Below are 25,186 nucleotides of genomic sequence, written 5' to 3'. Positions count from 1 at the left end.
CAGTCATTAAAAGAAGAACGATCCTTAAAAGTATTTAAAAAGAAAATAAAAAGCTATAGGTTTTGCACTGTCGACAACTAATATTTAATCGTTTTAGTTCTACGAAATATATCTAATTAACCTATTATCTTATTTCAATCGTATATTTATTGTATCAGTGTAGCATTTGTATATTTTACATAATTATCATTTCTTAATACAGTTTTTACGGCCTCTAGGTAGAGCAACATTAACTTTTTTATCTTGATATTGATAGAGTTACCGTGCTTAAATAAAGATTATTATTATTATTATTATCCACCCATCCATCCATCCACCCATCCACCCATCCATCCATCCATCCATCCATTCCATCCATCCACCCATTCCATCCATCCATCCATCCATCCATTCCATCCATCCATTCCATCCATCCATCCACCCACCCACCCCTCCATCCACCCATCCATCCATCCACCCACCCACCCCTCCATCCACCCATCCATTCCATCCATCCATCCATCCATTCATCCATTCATCCATCCATCCATCCATCCATCCATCCATCCATCCATCCATCCATTCATCCATCCCTCCCTCCCTCCCCTTATTATTCATTCATTCATCCATCCATCCACCCAGCCACCCACCCCTCCATCCATCCATCCATCCATCCATCCATTCCATCCACCCATCCATCCATCCATCCATCCATCCATCCATCCATCCATCCATCCATCCATTCATCCATCCCTCCCTCCCTTCCCTTATTATCCATCCATCCATCCATCCATCCACCCATCCACCCACCCACCCACCCCTCCATCCATCCATCCATCCATCCATCCATCATTCCATCCATCCATCCATCCATCCATCCATCCATCCATCCATCCATCCATCCATCCATCCATCCATCCATCCATCCATCCATCCATCCATCCATCCATTCATCCATCCCTCCCTCCCTTCCCTTATTATTCATTCATTCATCCATTAATTAGTATAGGAAATAGGACTACATGCTGTCCAATTTGGAAATAATTGGATGAGAAAAAATCTATGGAGAGAAAAAAATTGGAAGAGACCAATGCGATAGGCATAGGAATTTTTTGAATTCAATTATTTCCAAATTGGAGAGACATGTAATCCTATTGAAGATTAATTATATCATCCCAAACTAAACTACACTGATTCCATAAGTCATAGTTTTCCCTCAAAACAATTAATCAAAGAATGTATCTTTAATTTGGACCAGAAATAGAATTTGAAAATAACACAATAGTTGCTTATATGGATTATAGAGTGATGATACAATTGATGGTAATTGAACTGAGTGGAGTGCAATTTGGTCTGAAATCAAACGAGAGATTACAAAATTGCACGACCGCATAGCTGGAGTGCGATTCGTAATTGCAAGTTTGATTTCAGACCATACACGAGAAAAAGACGTGATAAAGAGTACAGAATAATCAATTTTATGCAGAAGAAGAAGTAAATCAATCAGGTTTTTCCTGCTATAAAATGCAGCAAAAAAAAAAAAAAAAAAAATTTAAAAAACTTTTTTTTTTGATTTTTTTTGTGTTTTATTTTGTTTTATTTTATTGTTTTTTTTAGATGTTTTTTAGGATGCGATTAAGAGTTCCTAAGGATGAGATTTGGGAATTTATCACACTCCTTTGAACCAATCAGATTGCAGGATTTGGTAGTGATTAAAAAAAGGATATTGATTAAAAAATTGATTCCTTCATTAGTTTATTCTATATTTATCATTTTTAGTTGATATAGTTTTAATTAAAAACAATTAATTTTAATTAATTAATTAATCACATCCTTTTTGTAATCACTACCAAATCCTGCAATCTGATTGGTTCAAAGGAGTGTGGTTAATTCCCAAATCGCAACCTTAGGAGCTCTTAATCGCATTCTAAAGAAAACAAATTTTTTAACAATAAAATAAAACAAAAAAATCAAAAAAAAAAGTTATTTTAGATTTTTTTTTTGTTTACATTTAGTTCTTCTACTACATTAAACTGATTATTCTGCACTCTTTATTGTGCCTTTTTCTTGTGTATGATTACAAAAAGGATATGATTAAGTGGTAATTGAACTGAGTGGAGTGCAATTTTGGTCTGAAATCAAACTTGCAATTACAAATCACACTCCCGCTACGTGGTCGTGTGATTTTGTAATCGCGCGTTTGATTTCGGACCAAACTGCACTCCACTCAGTTCAATTACCATTATTGATTAACTTAGAACTCACAGGACAAAACAATAATTGCCATAGTTTGAAAGAATTTTTTTTTGTAAAACTTTGAAGTTTAAAGAACTTCTGAACATTATGAACTTTCAAGATCAAATGTTTCTATTAAAATTTTGTTACCCTTCCTAACCTACAGTAAATGGGGGACATGAAAGAATCTGTTGAATTATTCGTGTAAGAGTAGGGGATTGTCTCCTGGTTCAACAGCCTATCACATAATAATTTGGAGGCATAACACTAATGTACTAATAAATCACTCATGATTGTAGGCTGCACGGCGGCTAACAGTGCCTCAGTTAATATGCAACCCGTAAAGTCCTCCACTGCTCGTATGTAAAGCGCATTGAGACAATGTGGAAAGTGCTATAGAAGAACCCCATTATATGATATGACCATCAAAAATTCTCGATTGTTATTGGTCTGCTAGTAGTTGAATGTTTTTAAATCACTGTGCATAAAGCGAAACCACTGTGCAAAAAAACAAAACAAAAAAAAAACCAGAAAATTTTTAATAAGAATTTTTTTGATGACCATATTATTAAAATAATAATAATAATAGTTTATTATTTGTATTGCACAAGTTAACATGTTAATATGATCAACTACACATTACATGTAGGTACACTAAAATACTATGCATAAAATCTGTATTTTAACCCAAAATATCTCAACAGCAAATGGCTGCCAGGCTAAAATCGTCACTAATCTGGTTTTAATAATCACAATTTTTTGGACATTCAAAAATTGGGGCATTTTCATCCAAGTGCCCCTTTAAATTGCTTACGTCTCAGAAGGCTCGTGCAATTTTCCTTCTAAAGACATAATCCACATGTTAAGATTTCTTTCTGAATTGTATGAAATATTATTTGACCAGCAACCTCACATTCACATTCCCTTTTTCCAGTTTTCAAACAGTTTATAACCTGATGTTAACTTGTTACAGGACTTGCATTATGAATAAACTTGTGTTTGTGTTTATGTTGATTGGTTTTCCTTCTCTTGAATACTGGTATATGTTAGTTCATTTTTCTTTCATTTGCATTTCCCCGTAATCCCTGGTCAAGCAACACCAATTACATATACCAGATAAAATGGTACAAGGTCCAATTTAGTGCTATTACCAGAACCACAATTCTCATCACGTTGGTACCAATCCATAAACAGACCCCAGATAATCCAGTTACATTATTTGTAACAACTTTATCCACAGGATAAGGACTTCATACCAAAGGCCAACAGAGATTTCTGTTACCCAAAGTAGTCACACCAACTTGATCCCAACCAACAAATAGACATTCATAGGAAACCCTGTACAATTTCGCTTTGGGCACGAGTCAACCCTCTACGAGGGTCTAGTTATATTAGGACTGATTTCTATAAGTTAAGTTAAAAAAACGCATTAATAATTCATGAAGGAAACACAATAGAAATCATGGCCGTGAAGGAGGTTTTATATCTGATATAGATTCGTCTTCATTTGCATAAACTTTAACTTGGATTTTCTCTATCAAACTTGGTTCATTTCGTAAAGAATTCGGTACAATATGAGAACATACATCATGAGTTTGTTAAACCATTTAAAAAACTCACAGATCGTGTTTTATCGGGTCTAAAAACACTCGGCTATGCCTCCTGTTTTTTACCTGATAAAGCACTCCTGCTTGTTTATTAAACAGTACTTAAAAATAAATAGTAAGTACTATGTATGTCATATTTCTATTATTATTGTAAGTTTGGCATGATAAAGAATGATTAATCTGTATTAGGACTACATGCCTGTTCAATTTGGAAATAATAAAAGGAATTCAAAAAATTCTCAAACAGTCATGTCTAAAAACATGTCTTTGCTCAGACATTTGTCATCCAGTGCTCTCCTAATTGGACAAATTTAGTCCTATATCACCTATATATTCAGTACATGATAGATGAGGCGATAAGCCGTGTGGGATGGGCTTGGATATCAAATGAGAACATGGGTTAGCGTAATAGGTAAATTACGAGCCTTATATGAAATGACTGAAGAAGAGTTCACAACTTCAAGTCATGTATATATTCAGTAGTTGGTTGAAATTATTTGTTGAAATCATGTGATTTAATTCCATTTCATTTTTGATTTTTAACTTTTTATTTTTACTTTGCAATGCTTTGTAGAAGATATTCTGACAAATCTTGCATAGTCTTTATACTTCATGGCTTCATGGCCAAGGTTATGATTTGGACAATATGGTCTGGCCAAAAGTGGTCTAACTTTTTAAGGCCCTGTTACATGTTGAAATTTTTAGCTGAAACTTGTGTGCAATGGTGTTGTGAGATAAGTTTCACGGGAGCGTTACATAGTGCAATTTAGGCTTTGTGAAACTTTCGTTACGAAAAAGTTTCAAGAAAAGTAGAACTACTTTCTACTTCTGCAACTGAAACTTGTGTCTTGAACAAGTTTCAGGACGAAATTGCGCAGTGTAACACCCCTGTGAAACTTGTCTCACAATGCTGTTGCACACAAGTTTCAGCTAAAAATTTCAACAAGTAACAGGGCCTTTATTCACTATTGACTGTCCAAATTAGTTATAACAAAACCAACTGTAGTGTACTGGTGGCAGTCAGCCTTATATATAGCTGTTACATTTTCATTTATTAGGCAGTGTTATTATGAATTTCTTGATTTACAAGTCAATATATTTACATACATACCTCAAAGCATTTCCCAGAACAGCTCCATGTTTTCTGTCCAGTTCTCTTGTTATAACAAAATATGACTTTTTCAGAACCACATGTGCAACCAAATCCATATGGAACTGTCTGAGGGTTGGTATTCTGTTCCTTCATATTTGCTGAAAGGAATTTAAATATAAAATATGATGTAACATAGATGATATAACAAAAAACATGACCACCATGTTGGATGATATAACAAAAGACATGACCACCATGTTGGATGATATAACAAAAGACATGACCACCATGTTGGATGATATAACAAAAGACATCACCATGTTGGATGATATAACAAAAGACATGACCACCATGTTGGATGATATAACAAAAGACATGACCACCATGTTGGATGATATAACAAAAGACATGACCACCATGTTGGATGATATAACAAAAGACATGACCACTATGTTGGATGATATAACAAAAGACATGACCACCATGTTGGATGATATAACAAAAGACATGACCACCATGTTGGATGATATAACAAAAGACATGGCCACCATGTTGGATGATATAACAAAAGACATGGTCACCATGTTGGATGATATAACAAAAGACATGACCACCATGTTGGATGATATAACAAAAGACATGGTCACCATGTTGGATGATATAACAAAAGACATGACCACCATGTTGGATGATATAACAAAAGACATGGCCACCATGTTGGATGATATAACAAAAGACATGACAACCATGTTGGATGATATAACAAAAGACATGACCACCATGTTGGATGATATAACAAAAGACATGACCACCATGTTGGATGATATAACAAAAGACATGACCACCATGTTGGATGATATAACAAAAGACATGACCACCATGTTGGATAATATAACAAAAGACATGACCACCATGTTGGATGATATAACAAAAGACATGACCACCATGTTGGATGATATAACAAAAGACATGACCACCATGTTGGATGATATAACAAAAGACATGACCACCATGTTGGATGATATAACAAAAGACATGACCACCATGTTGGATGATATAACAAAAGACATGACCACCATGTTGGATGATATAACAAAAGACATGACCACCATGTTGGATGATATAACAAAAGACATGACCACCATGTTGGATGATATAACAAAAGACATGACCACTATGTTGGATGATATAACAAAGACATGACCACCATGTTGGATGATATAACAAAAGACATGACCACCATGTTGGATTATATAACAAAAGACATCACCATGTTGGATGATATAACAAAAGACATGGTCACCATGTTGGATGATATAACAAAAGACATGACCACCATGTTGGATGATATAACAAAAGACATGACCACCATGTTGGATGATATAACAAAAGACATGACCACCATGTTGGATGATATAACAAAAGACATGACCACCATGTTGGATGATATAACAAAAGACATCACCATGTTGGATGATATAACAAAAGACATGACCACCATGTTGGATGATATAACAAAAGACATGACCACCATGTTGGATGATATAACAAAAGACATGACCACCATGTTGGATGATATAACAAAAGACATGACCACCATGTTGGATGATATAACAAAAGACATGACCACCATGTTGGATGATATAACAAAAGACATGACCACCATGTTGGATAATATAACAAAAGACATGGTCACCATGTTGGATGATATAACAAAAGACATGACCACCATGTTGGATGATATAACAAAAGACATGGTCACCATGTTGGATGATATAACAAAAGACATGGCCACCATGTTGGATGATATAACAAAAGACATGACCACCATGTTGGATGATAGTAGTATAGGGAATGGGGGTTCCAGCGCAATCTCAACACGGGGTAAGACCCGCGTCAAAAATCCACCTACGGACGACCCCCACTCCAAGTGTGGTTGAGGGCAACAGCGCACTTAAATATGTTAGTCTATATATGGAGTGCGAAGAATGTAAGAGAACTTTTAAGAAAGAAGCGGATTTGAAAAAGCATTTGAAAATGAAGACGAAGTGTATGAGCAGTTATGATTGTGGATGTGGTAAGAAGTTTGAGACTAAGGTTAAATTGTTTTGGCATTGTCAGGACTGTGAGTACGACTACGACGACCTAAAAAGTGCTTGGTATTAGGTATAAAATATTTCCTATTATATAGATGGAATCCCAAAGCAACTTCAGCACGGTGTCAATACCCGGTAACGGTGAGATTGACGTTAGACAGTTTTGGCGTCAGTCAGAAAGGAAGATTAAAAGGACTCTCCGAAAAGGTATAGAAGAATTAGGAGCCCTGAAAGCGAGCATAATGGTAGAAGTAAGTTTGTCAAAAGATGAGGTAATGACGACAGCAATGTTGCGATCAAAGTCGTTAGTGATATTAGAATCCACGAATCTGGATAGGTCACTCAGTGAAGCCTTAGAAGCAATAATGGAGTCGCTGTCTAACTACACGAAAGAAGGATCGGGTTGGACAGTAGAGGAGGTTGAAGGAATAGAGATAAGTATGGCCAGGTACGTACCCATACGAGGGGGGAGTTACGTACCGCTACCAACGTGGGTAGAAAGGAAGAAGGCTATTGTAAACGTGAAGAATGAAGACAATCGATGCTTTATGTGGGCAATCAGGTCTGCACTGTATCCAGCAGAGAAGGATCCCTGTAGGACAAGTAAGTATCCCACAGATGATTTAGAGTGGGATGGTGTGGAATTTCCCATGCAGTTGATAGACATCCCCATATTTGAGGAAATAAACGATCTAGCAATTAACGTTTACGGAGTCAGAGAGCAGACGATAGTACCGTTAGTTCTGTCAAAAAGTAAAGGAGAGCGCGTACATTTATTCTACCACGGCGGACACTACTCATGGGTTAAACACATTAGCAGACTATTCTACAGACATACTAAGCACAAAGGTAAAAAGTACTTCTGTGACTGCTGCTTGCTGTCATTTACATCCTTAAATGCCCTAACGAAACACGATGAGATCTGCCGCGGAGTCGAAGAAGTGGCGCAACGGATCCAGATACCCACCAACAAAGAGCTTTCATACGCAGACCATCAAAAGCAGATGCAAGTGCCTTACGTGATATATGCAGACTTCGAAGCGTTGATAACTAAGGAAGAGCAGAAACGTGGTGCCACGAATAAGGTAGGATTACACGAGATCTGCTCCTTTGGTTACATAGTAGTCAGATCAGACGGTAAAGCAAACCCTCCTGTGATTTACCGAGGTAAGAACGCAGCTAATGAGTTTCTAGAAGCATTGCGAGAAGAGGAGGGGGAGATTAGAGAACAATTAAGACGTCCAAAGAAGATGGAATTTACCAAAGAGAACCAGGAGGCTTTTAACAAGGCAAAAAAATGCCACATTTGCCAACATACGCTTCTTCAGTTTGGAAGACGAGCCAAGAAAGCGTGGGATGAAGATGGAAAGTATCTAGGAGAAGCTCATTTTAAATGCGGGAAGTATGCTAAGAAGGGGGAGAAGCCGGGAAAGCCCTCCACGCACTGCATTCACTGCCACAAAGCATTTGTTGAGGATTTCTATGTGGATAAGGTTAGGGATCACTGCCACATCACTGGTAAATACAGAGGAGCGGCTCATTGGAAATGCAATATAAACTTCAAAGTAAATCCAGACATGGAGATTCCGGTGTTCTTTCACAACCTCCGCGGTTACGACTCCCATTTGCTACTACAAGGAACAGACGGCTCCGACGTCAAATGCATACCCAACAACAAAGAGCGCTACATGTCCGTAACTGTGGGTAAGCTAAAGTTCTTAGATTCGCAGCAGTTTATGGCGGACTCCTTAGCAAACCTCGTAAAGTATAACACCAACTTTCCCATTTCCAGTCAATATGGCGCGGAAAGGAAAGGAGTCTACCCATATGAATACATGGATTCCTGGGATCGATTCAAAGAGTCCCTACCACCCAAAGATCGCTTCTACAGCACCCTAAACGAGTCCGGTATAAAGGATGAGGAGTACCAGCATGCGTTAGACGTGTGGGAAAAGTACTCCTGTGAGAACATGGGGGACTACCACGACATCTACCTAAGGTCTGACGTAGTGCTGCTTGCAGACGTTTTCCAAAGCTTCAGAAAGATGGCTATAGAATATTACGGATTGGATCCCGCTAATTTCTACACGGCTCCTGGGCTCAGCTGGAGTGCTTTGTTAAAGAAGACAAATGCGCAGTTGGATCTCCTAACGGAGTACGACATGTACCGCTTTATGGAAGACGGTATTCGTGGCGGCGTATGCGGACCCAGCCGACGTTACGCCCGCGCAAACAACCCCTTAGTAGAGCACGACCCAGAGAAACCAACCACATACATTTACTACCTGGATGCGAATAACCTTTATGGTTGGGCAATGTCACAGTACCTACCTGTGAGAGACTTCGAATGGGATCCAGTGAAGCCGATAGACTTCTACATGCAGGTAGGAAAGGAGGAAGACAAGGGTTACGTTTTAGAAGTGGATCTGGAGTACCCAGAGCGCCTGCACGACGAACACAATGAGTTCCCCTTAGCACCAGAAGCGATAGAGATACCATTTAAGCAGCTAAGTCCGCTGCAAAAGCAAATGTGCCCTGGTTACAAACCGTACAGGAAACTAACTATGAACCTGATGGATAAGAAGAAGTATGTGGTACATTACCGCAACCTGCAGTTCTACGTGCGACACGGAATGCGCGTAGAGAAGATCCACAGAGTCCTAAAATTCACACAGGAACCCTGGATGCGCCCCTACATTGACTTTAACACGCAAAAGCGTACCGCAGCGAAAAATGACTTCGAGAAAAACCTCTTCAAACTGATGAACAACAGCGTGTTCGGAAAGACAATGGAGAACATCCGCAAGCGCGTAAGCGTAAAAATAGTCAGCACCAAAGAGGAAGCAGAAGCATACGTGTCACAGCCAGGCTTCGTTAGATACGTAGAAATGCTGAACTTCTACGTGATTCACATGAAAAGGGCAAACCTCTTACTAAACAAGCCCGTTTACACAGGCTTTACGGTGCTGGATCTATCGAAGCTGCTTATGTACGAGTTCTACTACGATAAGCTTAAGCCAAAGTACGGAGACCGCTGTCGCCTCCTATACACAGACACCGACTCCCTAATTCTAGAAGTGCAAACGGAAGACGTTTACAAAGACTGCCTCCCCGACATAGACGAGTACGACACCAGCGGTTACCCGAAGGAGCACTTCCTTTACTCTGCGAAGAATAAGAAGGTAATTGGGAAGATGAAAGACGAAATGTTAGGAAAACCCATAGTAGAGTACGTGGGTCTGAAACCAAAGATGTACAGCGTGCTAAAGTTAGACGGCGTAGAAAAGAAAGCTAAAGGCGTAAAAAAGTACGTGGTTAAGAAGGACATTACGCACGAGTCCTACCTCAACGTATTACGAACACGCAAGGAACAGCGGCATAAGATGAACAGCCTGCGCAGCTATGGTCATCAGATACATAACGTCACGCAGGAGAAGGTGTCACTGTCTGCATTTGACGGTAAGCGATGGATGTGTGATGACGGAGTGCATACGATAGCATTCGGACATCACACGATAAGCAGTTCTTCCATGACGAACCCACGTGTGGGGCCATCGTGAAGATAATACAAGATGGGCTGACCCTTCTTAGCTATTACGCTTCGGATCTGGTAAGTTTCCAAAGACCAATTAGGATCCGTAGCTCTTTTGGATCCTCCTTCTAATTCACCCGGTCCGTAGAGATATCGGACTGTGACATTACCTAATTTTTTTTCATGGGGGAAGACCGCCCTCGAACTTCTGACGTAGGACTTGTGTTCCACGTGTTTCTTTTTTATGGCATCCTTGGGTTTTATTCCCGTAGCCCTGGCCGCCTCGTTGTTCAAAGCCGCGACGACCTGGGGGAGCCTCTGAGTCCATTCCCTGTTGCGTTTGAAGGGATCTTCCAGCTCTTTCCAATACTGGTACCCAAAGAGACGCTCGGCCAGGGTCTTATTGAATCTTTCGACGATGCTCTGACCCCTGTGGTACTCTGCTTCGGCTCTTCTAATCTTAGTGTCGTGGTCTTTCAGGGTCTTAGTAACCACGCCCATGAACTCTGTCCCCGCATCCACTTGCAGCAGCTTAGGCCATTTCAAGACGCGCTTATAAATCCTACCTAGGGCTTCTGCGACTTCCCCAGAATCCTTGCTGGTTATGGGTTCGGCGTCCTTATATCTGCTTGCGACATCAACTACGGTCAAAGCGTACCTATAGGTCTTTTTTCTCACCTTGTCGTGCGGTAAGAAAAGCAAATCCGCCTGATGAACTTCATTGGGGGTATTTACGGTGAAGCTGGGCCTGGGAATGTACTTAGGCACGGGAAGATAAACCTGCCAGAGGGTTTGTTTTCTTAGCCAGTTCTTAGCCGTTTCTTCTGATACCCTGGCCGCGGTCGCGAGTTTCTTGATAGCTGATGCTCCTCTCCAATAGCCTTCAGGTCCATAGTAAATCCTTTTGAGTTTATCCTCTACGCGGCCCATTATATGAATTCCAGGACGAGATTGATTTGACGTCCATTGAAATCCACCGTCTCTCCGTCCACTTTAATGGTGATGTTTATGCTTTCTACCAAATTAGACAAATCATAGCTTAAAGAAATGGGAGTGTATTCTACCAGGTCAAATGGATTACCCTTAGGTAGGAATTTGGACATAAGAGAAGACTTTTCTCCATTGTTGTAACTATGGACTAAATCGCAATAGACTTCGTAAGAGGATGCGACTTTCCATTTCACAGGTATGGCTGTGTTGGTAATCGTCTTGCCTGAAGCACATAATAAAGATCCCAATGGGTCAGACTTTCCAAAAGTCATTGAATAATTTGACATATTATGTTTGAGGGTCATTTCGTGCGGCAATCCTGTGGTGAGAGTATAACCGTGTTTTGCTAATTCCTTGGCCAGTGTGATTGGTGTGTAATGTCCATCGGGCAGCAATACGGCTTGATAGTTAGATCCTCCTGTATGCTCAGTGACTATGCCCCTAATCAGGTTATACCAAGAATTGTACAAAGAGCAACTTATGAGCCTAACCTTATGGGCTTTGATGGGGGGATTCAGATAAGTGGTAAAGTCATTCTTGTCGCTTTCCAAAAAGACGATCATATATTTCAGGAAACACAGTTTCCTTCTAGAAGTAAGCTACGCTTGCTGACTTAGACTAAATACGCCAAAGCTACGCCTCCCGCCAGCCCTGCAACTCCCACGAATACCAACTCACTATCTTTTTGTTTCTTAGAAGGCTGGTAGTAATTCTTGAACTGGGGCTTTCTTAACCCCGTCAATGCCGCGGGGTGTGCTTGCGCATAAAGTTTAAAGGCGTAGTCTGTGTTTTCAAAGTTCTTATCCGCCTGCATCTTGTCTTGGTAGTTCTTATCCAACCAATCCCTGTAAGCTTGTCTTTTTTCATTCCAAGCTGCCACGTCCCGCTGATATTTCTCCAGCGCTAAATCATGCCTCTTCCTTTCGGCGGCTAAATCTCCGCTTTTGTCGCCTCTGACTAATCTATCCAAATACTGACCACCATAATTAGCTCCAGTGAATGCTAAAGCTGCAATAACTCCGCCTACGACTACGCTAGCCATTTATATGTTAGGCAGGTACTTTTCTTTCCGTAGGTAATCCTTTACCATGATAGCCCCGCCTACGGCAGCGGTCATCTTAGCAAAATTAGCGAAGCTCTTGCTTGGGTCTTCAGTAAAGTCTTCTTTGAGCACTTTCTTACCTACCCAACCAATACCCGCAACAATGGAAGTAATAATAGCTGCCTCTTCAACAGTTTTCAATAACGCGGTCGACATTATATTACAAAGCGAGAAGGAAAATCTAGGTCGCCGCGGGTGATAAATCTACTCCATTTCAGGGATCTTATTTTTTCTAACCTCCACAGGTGCGTGCACAGGTGCGTGATATGTTGGTGGTTCTACTTTTGGCTTTGCTGCCCGCCATTGTAAGTAAAGGCTGCCTGCTGCTATAGCGACTCCTAACGCGCCAATGACGTATCCCGGATTAATAAAGGATTCCTCTTCTTTTTCCTCCACCTTTTCTTCTTTTTTGGCTTTGTTCTTCCTATTCATCTCCGCGAGCTTCTTTCCGGCAGCGACTCTGCCCGGAGATTTAGCCTTGGTAATCTTGGTATCTTCTACGGGTGGTTGTTCTTCGGTGCCACTCATCTTATATTAAGGGACTTGAAGGACTTGACAAGTAACTTGATGACGACTTGACAATGACTTGGCAATGACTTGACAACGACTTGACTAAGTACTTGAGGCGACTTGATCAGGTACCTCAGCAAGTGCTGCCTGGAAGACCTTTTCGACTTCTCTGTCCTTCTTGAAGTCCTTCCAAGATGTTCCAAAGGAACCTAGTACCTCCTTCAAGTCGACATGCTGAGCTACGTGAAGTGCCGCAGAGGCGACTGCCATTAACTTACCGCACTTCAAAGACAACCACCCGCAGGTTATCTTAAGTTCTTGGGATATGACATAGTCATCTCTTATGTCCTTCTGTAGTTGCTCCACGTCGTCTATAGGCAGTGCAAGTCCAAGCAATTTAGTCGCAAGTCGGATAGCGGAGTCTGCTACGGCGTCCGTGGTCTTACTTGCAAGGGCAGCCTCGTACCTCTTATGGAACTTCTTAACCTCCTCTTCCGACAACTTATTAACCTGTTCATGGGTAAGTTCCTTGCCTATCATTTCTTTACACTTCCCAGAAGACACGAGGATGTTAAGTTGTTCCTTGAGGTTACTTTCGTCTAACTGTGTGGGGACTTCATCTAAGAGCTGCTCAATGTCCATATATGTTAATGGAATACGGAAACCTCAAAGAGAAGATCATCTTGGAATGTTGGTGCGTTTTTAGGTGCCGCATGTATTCGTGTAACTGTTCCTTGGATATCTCACCGCCGTAGTCGCTTAAGATGGTTTCCAGGTCAGACTTGCTCGGAGTATAAAATACGACAAGTGAACCTATGTTTTCCCTGAAGGGCTTAGAGACGCTGGTAAGCTGCTGCGAGAGCAACCAAACGCTGATATTGTCGTGTCTACCGCTGAAGGCGAGTTTAACGAGCTCGGAAGTGCGTCTTTTTACGTCGTCCCCACAGGCAATGTCATCCAGTATAAGGAGGGTTTGCGTATTCTTGGGGAATTGTTTGTGCCAAAACTTAAGATGGCCGGATAACTCGTTAGGGTCTAAGATATCTACGAAGAAGTCGTCATCTTTCACTCCTATGCCCGTCCAGGTGCGGTTATTCACGTAGGTGGGGCATAATAGCACGATATAGTCGAAGCGGTATCTAAAGGGTCCTAATAGCTGCTCCACGACGAACTGGGTCTTTCCGCAGCCGGTGGGTCCTACTATCAGAGCATTGCAGGGAATATGGTTCGGATCCATTATATATACGATGGACCCAGTGGACGCAGTAAGAAGGATTGCCGGCGACGCAAAAGATAAAAGAGACACCATAGAAATGCAAAGGGAGGAAATCGATCGGCTGCGGGAGCGCGTGCAGGAATTGTATGATGAAATGTGCGGTCTGAAGCGCGCGGAGAGGTTTGGTGCGCTGATAACTATGGCAACGTGGGCAAAAGAAAGCGTTAAGGACTTTATGCGATATCCCCTGTAGAATGTCGACGTTTAGGTTAAATCTTTGTTAAGTATATGCTATTTAAAAAGTGTCTTAGAATGTTGACAATAAGGTTAAATCTTTGTTAAGGATGCCTGGAAACTATTTAAAAAGTGTCTTAGAATGTTTACAATAAGGTTAAATCTTTGTTAAGTCGCCCATAAGCTATTCCAAAAAATGCCTCAGAATGTTGACAATAAGGTTAAATCTTTGTTAAGTATGCGTGGAAACTATTTCAAAGAGTGTCTCAGAATGTTGACGTTTAGGTTAAATCTTTGTTAAGGATGTTAAATGGAGGCTAAGATATTGTTAAGTATATATGGACTGCTTGTTGTGTAAGAAGGTGTTCAGCACCAAACAAAGACTTCAATACCACGTTCGTCGCGGCGTTTGTACAAAGAAACCCCTTAGCCGCGCTTGTAAGGATTGCGGTAAGGAATTCAGCACCGTTCAAAAGATGCAACAACATCAGGATAAACGCATTTGTGGGCTTTGTAAGGACTGTAATAAGGAATTCCACAACCCCTTCGAAATGCAGCAGCATCTGAAAAGGGGCGTCTGTAATCGAACCAGACAGTGTAGTTTCTATAATAAGATACTTAGTAGTCGTCAACGTTTACAGACGCACCGGAGAACGCATGATTATAGGTTTCTCTCCCGCGCTTACGACTTGGAAGGCGTGGATTGCTACCAATGTGCGGATTTGATGTGTCGCTGCCCGCATAAAGAGGATTACTTAAGGAATCGCATAGATTACCATAAGAAGATAGTCCGTACTTTCCCCTCTTTTGAACGCGCCGAAGGCGTTCCGTGGACTAAAAGGGAGTATTGGAGGCAGGAGTGCGATCGTTGTGGTTGTGTTAGAGAAGAGGAACATATCTTCAACTGTCTTAACAAAGATTTAACCTAAACGTCAACATTCTGAGACACTCTTTGAAATAGTTTCCGGGGTGTCTTAACAAAGATTTAACCTTATTGTTAACATTCTGAGACACTCTTTGAAATAGTTTCCACACATACTTAACAAAGATTTAACCTTATTGTTAACATTCTGAGACACTTTTGAAATAGCATTTCTTGGGGCCTTTAATAGTAAGGTAGGGTTTGCGCAAAGAGTCTCAAATCCCATCCTTATTTTTATTCATTATTATTAAGGATAATGAATAATAATAAATAAAAATAAGGACCCCTTTTAAAGGTATATGCTAGCCTACGCAGCTGCCTTTCTGGGAGGCATTCTAATTACCCTTTCAATATATGGACTGTATTACTTGCGAACTACCTGCCGACTGCATTACCCCTCGTAAGCCGCCGCGTAAAAAATACACCTGCCTTCATTGCGACAGGGTATTCTCCGAAGGATCCTTTGTGGGGCATTGGTGCTCCGCGGATCCTAAAGCGCAGCGGACTTTAGCAGACGCGCTTAACTACAAAGAGGAGATGGAGTGACTGTTCTTTCAATGTCAAACTTCCATCGGCCATTTACCTTACCATAGCTGCGTAAGTGGGTGAATTCCTCGCCCTGAATTACGTACCGCACGCAATCCGGCGCCCAAAGGGAATATTCCTTGCCTTCTAAGTCTTTGAGGACTAACCGTAAACGGTCGATGTCTTCGAAGACGACGTAATTTTTTATTTCGTATGCTTTACCGTGGACAAGATCACGCCAGTGAGTCAAGCTGAGCTTCATTATACCTATGGAATATCTTTAGGTGCGTTTTCAAAGTGGCGTAGGACTTAAACCGCTTTACACAGCCCTTACAGGGAATACGAATGCCATCCGCGTAATCCGTCAGGGCACGGCAGATAATGTCGTAATCGTTGCTAACCATCGTTAGGTAACCATTTACGTCAAGCTGTGAGATTTTCTTAGATTGCTTCGCGGATAAGACGCCGTTTCCTTTTGGGGTTTTCAACTCAATACACAACCCGCGGTATTTCTTATGCGCATTTAGGATCAAAAGGTCGGGTTGACCGGCTTGGTAGCCTTTTCGCCAGCAGGTTATTGGCTTGCTGTCTGAATCTTGAAGCTCGCCAAGACCCGGCGCTATGATGAAATCGGGGTAAAACCTACGTATGTAGTCGACTACCTTCGCGTGTAGGTCGGCTTCATTTTCGATCTTGAATACTAACTTGTTTGGACCGTCGAAGCGCCTTTCTATTGCATATTTACCCGTTTTCCTTAGCGCGGGTAGGACTTCTTCGAAGACCCAATCGCGAAACTCCACGGCTTTGGGTAGTTTGGAGCTAAATATCAGTTCGTACAAACCAGGTTCGGATATAAACACGGCATTTGGTTGCGTAGTAAAGGAGCGGTGATTCGCAGCCCCTTGTAGATCAACCCATTTTTTCTGGTATTTCTCAGATACGTGTGCTCTAATTGCATTTCTAGGGCGCTCATAGCCCAACGCCAAAGCCACCTCCTTTGCTTTGAAGTACAGTTTGTCGCCTTGCACTATGCATTGCAGTTTGGTGTCGTTGTTTTCAAATACGCGAAGCATATTATACGTAAGGGATATTTTTATCAATAGGCAACGCTCTTTAGCTGATTCATTTCTATGCTCAGTTGCGCGTCAGACACGACGAAGACGTAGCAGTTTATTTTATCACCGTCGCCCGCGGAGGCATTCTTGGTGCGTTTGATTTCCAATGTTATGCCATCCTGCGTATTTACTAGACGGAGGCCTTGACCATGTAGGTCTTCGTCGTTAATGGTGCGCATGTCAATCCACAGCGCATACTTATCCTTAAAGAATTCCTCGGGGCTAATTTGGTCGCCAAACTTGCGCATGGCCTCTCTGTACATGTCTGCGGGCTTTATCCCCTGGGAGTAGACCTTGTTTGGAACGCCGTTTATGTTGACCCCCACGTTAGTAATGTTGGGGTTGTGAAAGGCCTCGGAGTCGCGCTTACCGGCTTCGTAGGGTTTGGCAAACACCAGCATTAACCCCGTGAGACTTCTTCGCGGGAGGTTAATGCTTTGGTTGATAACCTCATCCGTCTTATCCAGGAAGCTGAACGTCTTATACATCACTACGTGGTCGTAAAGGAATGCCTTCCCGGAGCTGTATTCCATGCCAGCGCTACGGGCCAGCTCTTCGCTGTACACGGTCTCGTACTGCAGTTCTAAGTTGGTGATAGAATAAGGATCAACAGCCCCGCTAATTGCGCTGTCCATGCCTCCTATGACGTTCGTAGTGTCTGCCAAGGTTACTTCAAACTGTAACTCGGATAACTGTCTGGGGTAATACACGCCATGGTTCGTAATTACTTCAAAGTCCAAAGGTATGACGTACTTGCTACCATAAGCGGTCTTTACCCTTGTTGCGTCTGCTACTGCGGTTGCTCCACTGGAGTCCGTAGGCGCGGGGTTAGTATCGCTGCGAAGCTTACGAAGAATAACGCTTCCGATTCCCTGCTCTATCTTTTGTGCACGGTCAAAGGCTGTTAGCCACAGATCCTTATACGTGGTGTACAGGTCGTACCTATTTAAGTCTAAGAGGGATTCCCCGGCGAACTTGATTCTCATCTTAGAGACGAGGTTCCTACCCACGTTATTGACGGTATAGCGCTTGTCCTTGGTGCTTGGTTGTATTGCTAGGTCAAACCTTAACGCCAGGGTGCCAGGAACCAATACTAGGTTATCCGTTAGGCGGGGAACGCCCACATACAGCGTTTCTCCAGGCTTTGCGCTGGATGGCGTGAATGTGACCCGATGAAAGGTGCGTTCTGCTTTTAGTCCGCCAACCTGCTTAGGTAATACGTTGGGATTTAACTTTGAGCTTATCATATATAATGGAAGTAGAAGGAACGGATTTTGACCCCCTTACCGAAGAAGGCCAAGTCGATATTAACGATGAAGAATTTGATGAATGGACTAAAAACGCGGGGGCAAAGCCTTTGCTTTACGACATGGCCTTGATAAGCAAGTATGGCAATAGGTGGAAAAGCTTCAAGGCAGCCTTGAATCGCATGTGGCAATCAAGGAACCGCGGCAGCCCCGTCCCCGAGTACTTGGAACTTCAAAACACAGACGAAGCAGCCGCGCGGGAAACCGTAGAGTGGGCAATGCAAGAGCTAACGCAGCGCTACGACAACTTTGATGCTGACGACGTAAAGCTTACGGAAAAGGGAAACAAAGTCCTCATAAGCGTCCAAGACTTAAGATTTCCCGACAAAGACCGCTGGACGAAACCACAACCCCTCTTTGATGAGAATGGTGACGTTAGGGGCGACGTCTCAAGATTAAAAGGCTTTCAGCAGGCTACTAGGAGCATGTTAGAAAGGTTGCAAACCCTGAATGAAAAGGTTGCGCTAGAAAAACGCGTCGAGGAACTACAAAAAACGTTAAAAGAAAGGGAGGTAGAATACGCAAAGCAAACTCAGCTAATTGTCGATGCTGAAAAGAAGTTCGGCAACGAAAGAATGGTAGAAATGAGAAACCAGTTGGATAAAACCCTGCGCGAAAGGGATAAAGCACAAAGGGACTTAGAGGAGGCTAAAGGCTCTGGCGCCTCAGTGGAAGCACTGCGGGAAACGTTGGAAGAAAGGGAGGAGGAATACATGAAGCAAAACCAGCGGCTTGCCGACGCACACAAAAGGGAGGTCGAATTCAAAGATCAAGAAATAAGGGAGTTGGTAGACCAAAGAACCAAAATTCGTCGCGAAAGAAATCAAACTCAAAGGGCTCTTAACCTCGCCCTGCAAGAGTTGGATCTAATTAAAGACGATACCGATAACCTACAAACCACCATAGCCGGCTCTTTAGTGGAACGGCGACGGTTAATGGCTGAAATCAACACTAAGGAGGAACAAATCCGGCAAAGAGATCAGGCTATCGAAGACCTGGAGGGGCAAATAGAGCGGCAGCAAGAAGTAATTGCGGACCAAACTCGTACCGAAGAGGAAAGGGAAGCAGCACAAAGGGAATTAGAAGCCCTTCAGGAGAGAGTTGCGGAATTGCGAGCGCAAAAGGACAACCTGGAAAAGGAGCTGGGGCTTACCACCAAGGAAAAGGTAAAAAGAGCTCTGGTGAAGTATGGTATTCCGCTGGCATTTGCGGTTGCTATTTCGAGCGTAGTAGGAGTCATCCTATCCACGCTTAAGGCTACAGGCGCGGGCGTAAAGAAATTAGGCAGTGGGCTGACGGACTTGGGAAAAAAGATGGCAGCCGGTCTTCCTGGGCTGCTGGGTAGCGTTCTTGGCCTGGCGCTTAGGGCCGGCGGCGAACTGTTAAAGTTCGTGGGGAATAACATTTGGATCCTCGTAGTAGCTATTGGAGTGGTACTCCTGAAGAAGATGAAGGGTTGATCTTATCCTTGTGTATTACTGGTGGCTTATCGTCGTCGGGCGCCCGAGGCGTCCTTGACTGCGGATAAGTAAAGATGGTATTCGCACCGCCTTGATAATGCGGAACTAGCGGCAGCACGCTCATGGTGCTAATGGGCTTATGATTCCAAGTAGCATCCGTCGAAGGGTTAACAGTCGGGGCGGCATTTATTCGTATGCGGCCGTTACCATCGCTGGGGCGAACTTGAAGCTTTGCATATTGACAATTAGCTATCATATGGAAAGTTACCGGAGTCATGTCTTCCGTTTGCGGAGGAACGGGCTCCGACGAAAAATGAGTTGGATGCCTGGTATTACTTTTTACCCTGTATGGCGGTAATGGGTGGTTATTCTCATCAACGATCCTAAAACCGGCATTGCATGAGTACCCCGCCGAAATACAAATAGTGCACATGATCAATCCCAGGCCTCCAACCTCCACCCACAATCCGGCGTCTTGCCACTTGTCGCCCACGTACTCCTTTTCCTCCAGGTAATGGAGAAACCAATCTTCCTTCGCGTGTGGATTCATATATTTCAGTAAATAAATTTGCTTCTAAAGGCTAAGCACCGTAAGAGTGCTAATGGTAGCGTGATTATAAGGTCGATCTCTTTGGTCATGTATGCTATTTATCGTTACTACGCCCGTGTCGTCTACTCTCATTTGCAGCTTTACCTTCCCGTGGCAATCAGCAATCATGTGGAAAGTCCAAACCGAGATGTTTTCGGCGCTGCCGGGGTTGGGCTCTACGGAGAAATGCGTAGGCCCCCTGTTGTTTGTCTTCGCACGCATAGGCTGCAGTATGCCATTCTCATCCAGGAACCTAAAGCCCACGTTGGCGTGACTGCTCGTGCCAATGCAAATGCTGCATATTATCAATTTCTTTCCCGAGTAGTTCAAGTCTACAGACATGCCCGTGACATCAACCCAAGATGCCTGGTTGTATTTTTTCTCGCCTGTGTAAGTCGTATAGACACAATCTACTCCAGCTACGTAGGGGTTGTTCATTGCCATATATAATAGCTCAGACCAACACCCGCGGTGGCTAAGCCGGCTTTTAGTAAGTTATGGTCGTATTCCTCGGGTATCGTAGGCATAACATGGGCCTTCTTTGATGGTTTCTTAACTACGGGTAGCTTCGCTTCGTGTGACTTTTTTGGCTTCTCTACGAAGTGAGGAATGTTCCTAAGAGTGTCAGAGTTCACGTCATTCACCCCAAACTTCATATCCTTAGTAGCTCGCTGCAGCTTGTTGTTATAACCCACAACGGAATGGGCGTTGATGACCAAATTACTCGGCATTAACCAACAACCAGGCGACAAAGCGTAATCCAGTCGCACTTTAGACTGCTGCACCGCTAATTGATATCTCTGCACCGACTTGGATATGTCGTTCTCTATTATTGCTGACTCAAATAAAGTTAGGAATTCTTCTTGCGTTTCCCGCGAAGCACCTTGGGATCCAACGATGGGGCTGCGGGTATTTACCTGCGCTCCTAAGATGCAGTACACAAATGCTTCAATGCTGCGGTTAATCCTGGCTAGGTTCCTTAAACCTTTTCCTTTCATCAACACGAATGGATCCCAAGTGCCGAGGTAGTTCGATTGGATTCTGGTAATTAATGAATTATTGCTCTTATCACCACCCATATCACCGAACTCTAACTCATTACTTGGGTATTCCTGATGCCCATAATCGGCCGGCTTCTCACCGTTGGCACCCCAAACGTAAACGATGCCAAGGCCATGCGTCTTACCCTCTTTGTAACGAAAGTCTCTTTGCTGTGGTTTGAACTCATTAATTAACCTTTCTAGGGCTGCGGCGTTATATCGATTATTCATTGGATTAAATGCCTTATCTCCCGGTAAAGGTACGTTAAGCTCCTTCAACAACCTCCTTACCGTAAAGGCAACGTGAAACCGCATGATCGGAACGTGAAACATATCCGCGGCAACGCCACAACCTTTAGTGGCGGCCCAGACAGCAAAGTTTAACTGCTGCGGCCAATATCGCATATTGGGTCCTGCTAACCATTCCCTGGCCTCTTTACCCGACGTATGCTTTAACATCGTATCCCCATAGATATTCCTTACTACTACATCAAATGATTGCCTACCCACTGAAATCTTCAGGAACGTTACCATCGTTTCAAAGTCGTTTACACCACCTTCAGCATCGTAAAATGGGTAATCTTCCGTAGTTAACAATAAGTTTCTAGGAAAATTGGGCGCTTTATGCACGGGTGCCTCCTTCGTTATTGGCAAATGCTGTGCCTTTTTCCTCTCCTCATGCGGCTCCAAGTCTGTATTGCTGTACATTCTTTCGCCGTTATAGTAAATCCCATCGGGTCTTCTTTCGAACTTACTAGGGTCTGCATGCGGAAACATCTTCCTAAAGGCTCTCCAGTTGGCATAATCCCGGTTGTCGTGATGTGGCTGCTCCTCAATATCATCCCCAAAAGCGTCGTACATTAGTATATATAATGGATGTTATACCTTCAGCACCTCAGTTGTACCCAGATGTTCCCAATTATCACGCTACCACTAAGGATACAGGTCCTAACGAATTAAACGCTGAAAACTTTAGGCTCAACAAAGCAAACTTAATCCTGGCTTACTTGGAAGGGCAAGCGAAACACTACGAAGAGGTCAGGAAAAAGTACGCCAGAGCCCGAAGCATACTACATAAAATCGCGATAACTTCCGGCTCCATGTCCGTGGCGTTAACAGGCACTGGCGTTGCTACTTCGCTTACCGGACCTGGAATAGTCGTTGGCGTTCCTTTGGCCAGCGTTGGAGCCGTCTGCGGCATCGTTTCCGCTGTTACGACAGGCATTATGAAGCAATTGTCCGGTAAGATATCCAAGCACGACACACACATAGCCCTAGCAAGAGCAAAGGCTAACACCATCGCCGACTTAGTCTCCCAAGCTCTGCGGGACCGCCGCATAGACGACACGGAGTTTTCTTTGATCCTCGCGGAGGAAAAGAAATACGGCGAATTAAAGTCGGGCAATAAAAAAACCATCGTGAAAGATCTTTCCGAGGAATCTCGCAAACAGATCTATCAGAAGGCAAAAGAGGAGCTCCAAAGAAAACTCGCTCAGTAGACATCTGCTTTGAAAAGAACGTAGGTGGATTTCGACTGCACATTTCATCTTCTCGGAATCCATTCTAATAGGGGGTGGTTGGGGTCTATTTTGTAAAATATTTCGTAAATTACGTCGGGGTAATAAGGAATATCCTTATCCAGCCGACAGAATAACCACTCGGCCCTTTGCATATCAGAAACCTCGGGAATAGACTTACCGGTAATTTCAGACAAAAGATAGGGAATAGCTTTGTAATATTTCCCTAGCTTTAATTTTTTCAACGTTTTCCGTAGACTTTGCGGGGTTGGCTCTTCTAAATGGTCTATGATTTTCTTCTTTACTTCGTCGCTTAAATATATCGGATGTAAACCTTGGATATGACTCATCCAGTCCCTGAAGTATTTTAATCTCTTATATGGCGTTTTCTTACGACCTCCATTGGCGTAATACTGCTCTCTGGTAGCATTTGGTACGGCATTACGAATATTCTTACCACACTCGTAACACTGTGCTGACGTGTCGTCTTCTATTTGCATTTTCTTACCACAACACCAAAAGGGTTCTGGCTTAGGTACGATAACTTTAGGTCTTAGACAAATTATGCAAAAGTCGTTAACGAACTCTTTACATTCTTCGCACTCCATATATAGACTAACATATTTAAGTGCGCTGTTGCCCTCAACCACACTTGGAGTGGGGGTCGTCCGTAGGTGGATTTTTGACGCGGGTCTTACCCCGTGTTGAGATTGCGCTGGAACCCCCATTCCCTATACTACTGATGATATAACAAAAGACATGGCCACCATGTTGGATGATATAACAAAAGACATGGCCACCATGTTGGATGATATAACAAAAGACATCACCATGTTGGATGATATAACAAAAGACATCACCATGTTGGATGATATAACAAAAGACATGACAACCATGTTGGATGATATAACAAAAGACATGACCACCATGTTGGATGATATAACAAAAGACATGACCACCATGTTGGATGATATAACAAAAAACATAACAGCCATGTTAGATGATATAACAAAAGACATGACCACCATGTTGGATGATATAACAAAAAACATAACAGCCATGTTAGATGATATGACAAAAGACATGACCACCATGTTGGATGATATGACAAAACACATGACCACCATGTTGGATGATATAACAAAAGTCATGGCCACCATGTTGGATGATATGACAATACACATGACCACCATGTTGGATGATATAACAAAAGTCATGGCCACCATGTTGGATGATATAACAAAAGACATCACCATGTTGGATGATATAACAAAAGACATCACCATGTTGGATGATATAACAAAAGACATGACAACCATGTTGGATGATATAACAAAAAACATGACCACCATGTTAGATGATATAACAAAAGACATGACCACCATGTTGGATGATATAACAAAAAACATAACAGCCATGTTAGATGATATAACAAAAGACATGACCACCATGTTGGATGATATAACAAAAGACATAACAGCCATGTTAGATGATATAACAAAAGACATGACCACCATGTTGGATGATATAACAAAAAACATAACAGCCATGTTAGATGATATAACAAAAGACATGACCACCATGTTGGATGATATAACAAAAAACATAACAGCCATGTTAGATGATATAACAAAAGACATGACCACCATGTTGGATGATATAACAAAAAACATAACAGCCATGTTAGATGATATGACAAAAGACATGACCACCATGTTGGATGATATAACAAAACACATGACCACCATGTTGGATGATATAACAAAAGTCATGGCCACCATGTTGGATGATATAACAATACACATGACCACCATGTTGGATGATATAACAAAAGTCATGGCCACCATGTTGGATGATATAACAAAAGTCATGGCCACCATGTTGGATGATATAACAAAAGTCATGGCCACCATGTTGGATGATATGACAAAACACATGACCACCATGTTGGATGATATAACAAAAGTCATGGCCACCATGTTGGATGATATAACAAAAGACATGGCCACCATGTTGGATGATATAACAAAAGACATGACCACCATGTTGGATGATATAACAAGACATGGCCACCATGTTGGACGATATAAAGAAATAGTTGGCTGTAGTTTTCAATA

The 25,186-nt window shown here is 42.4% G+C and overlaps 1 protein-coding gene across 1 annotated transcript in view; it reads right to left on the bottom strand.

Annotated features, from left to right (window-relative positions):
• The window catches only part of LOC148910334 (uncharacterized), a 32,707-nt gene that overhangs the window by 6,177 nt on the left and 1,344 nt on the right, over positions 1-25,186 (bottom strand). The window contains exon 3 of the mRNA XM_089031715.1: positions 4,933-5,072. Coding sequence (XP_088887841.1) covers positions 4,933-5,067 — 135 coding nt within the window. The 5' untranslated portion in view covers positions 5,068-5,072. The remainder of the gene's footprint in view (positions 1-4,932; positions 5,073-25,186) is intronic.

Source organism: Actinia tenebrosa, unplaced genomic scaffold (genome assembly GCF_029948245.1).
Source record: "Actinia tenebrosa isolate PJP-AT-01 unplaced genomic scaffold, QUT_ActTen_1.0 PGA_scaffold17__23_contigs__length_9995812, whole genome shotgun sequence".
Taxonomy (NCBI): domain Eukaryota; kingdom Metazoa; phylum Cnidaria; class Anthozoa; order Actiniaria; family Actiniidae; genus Actinia; species Actinia tenebrosa.
The sequence above is the reverse complement of the archived record's forward strand: the minus strand, read 5'-3'. Positions and strand labels throughout refer to the sequence as shown.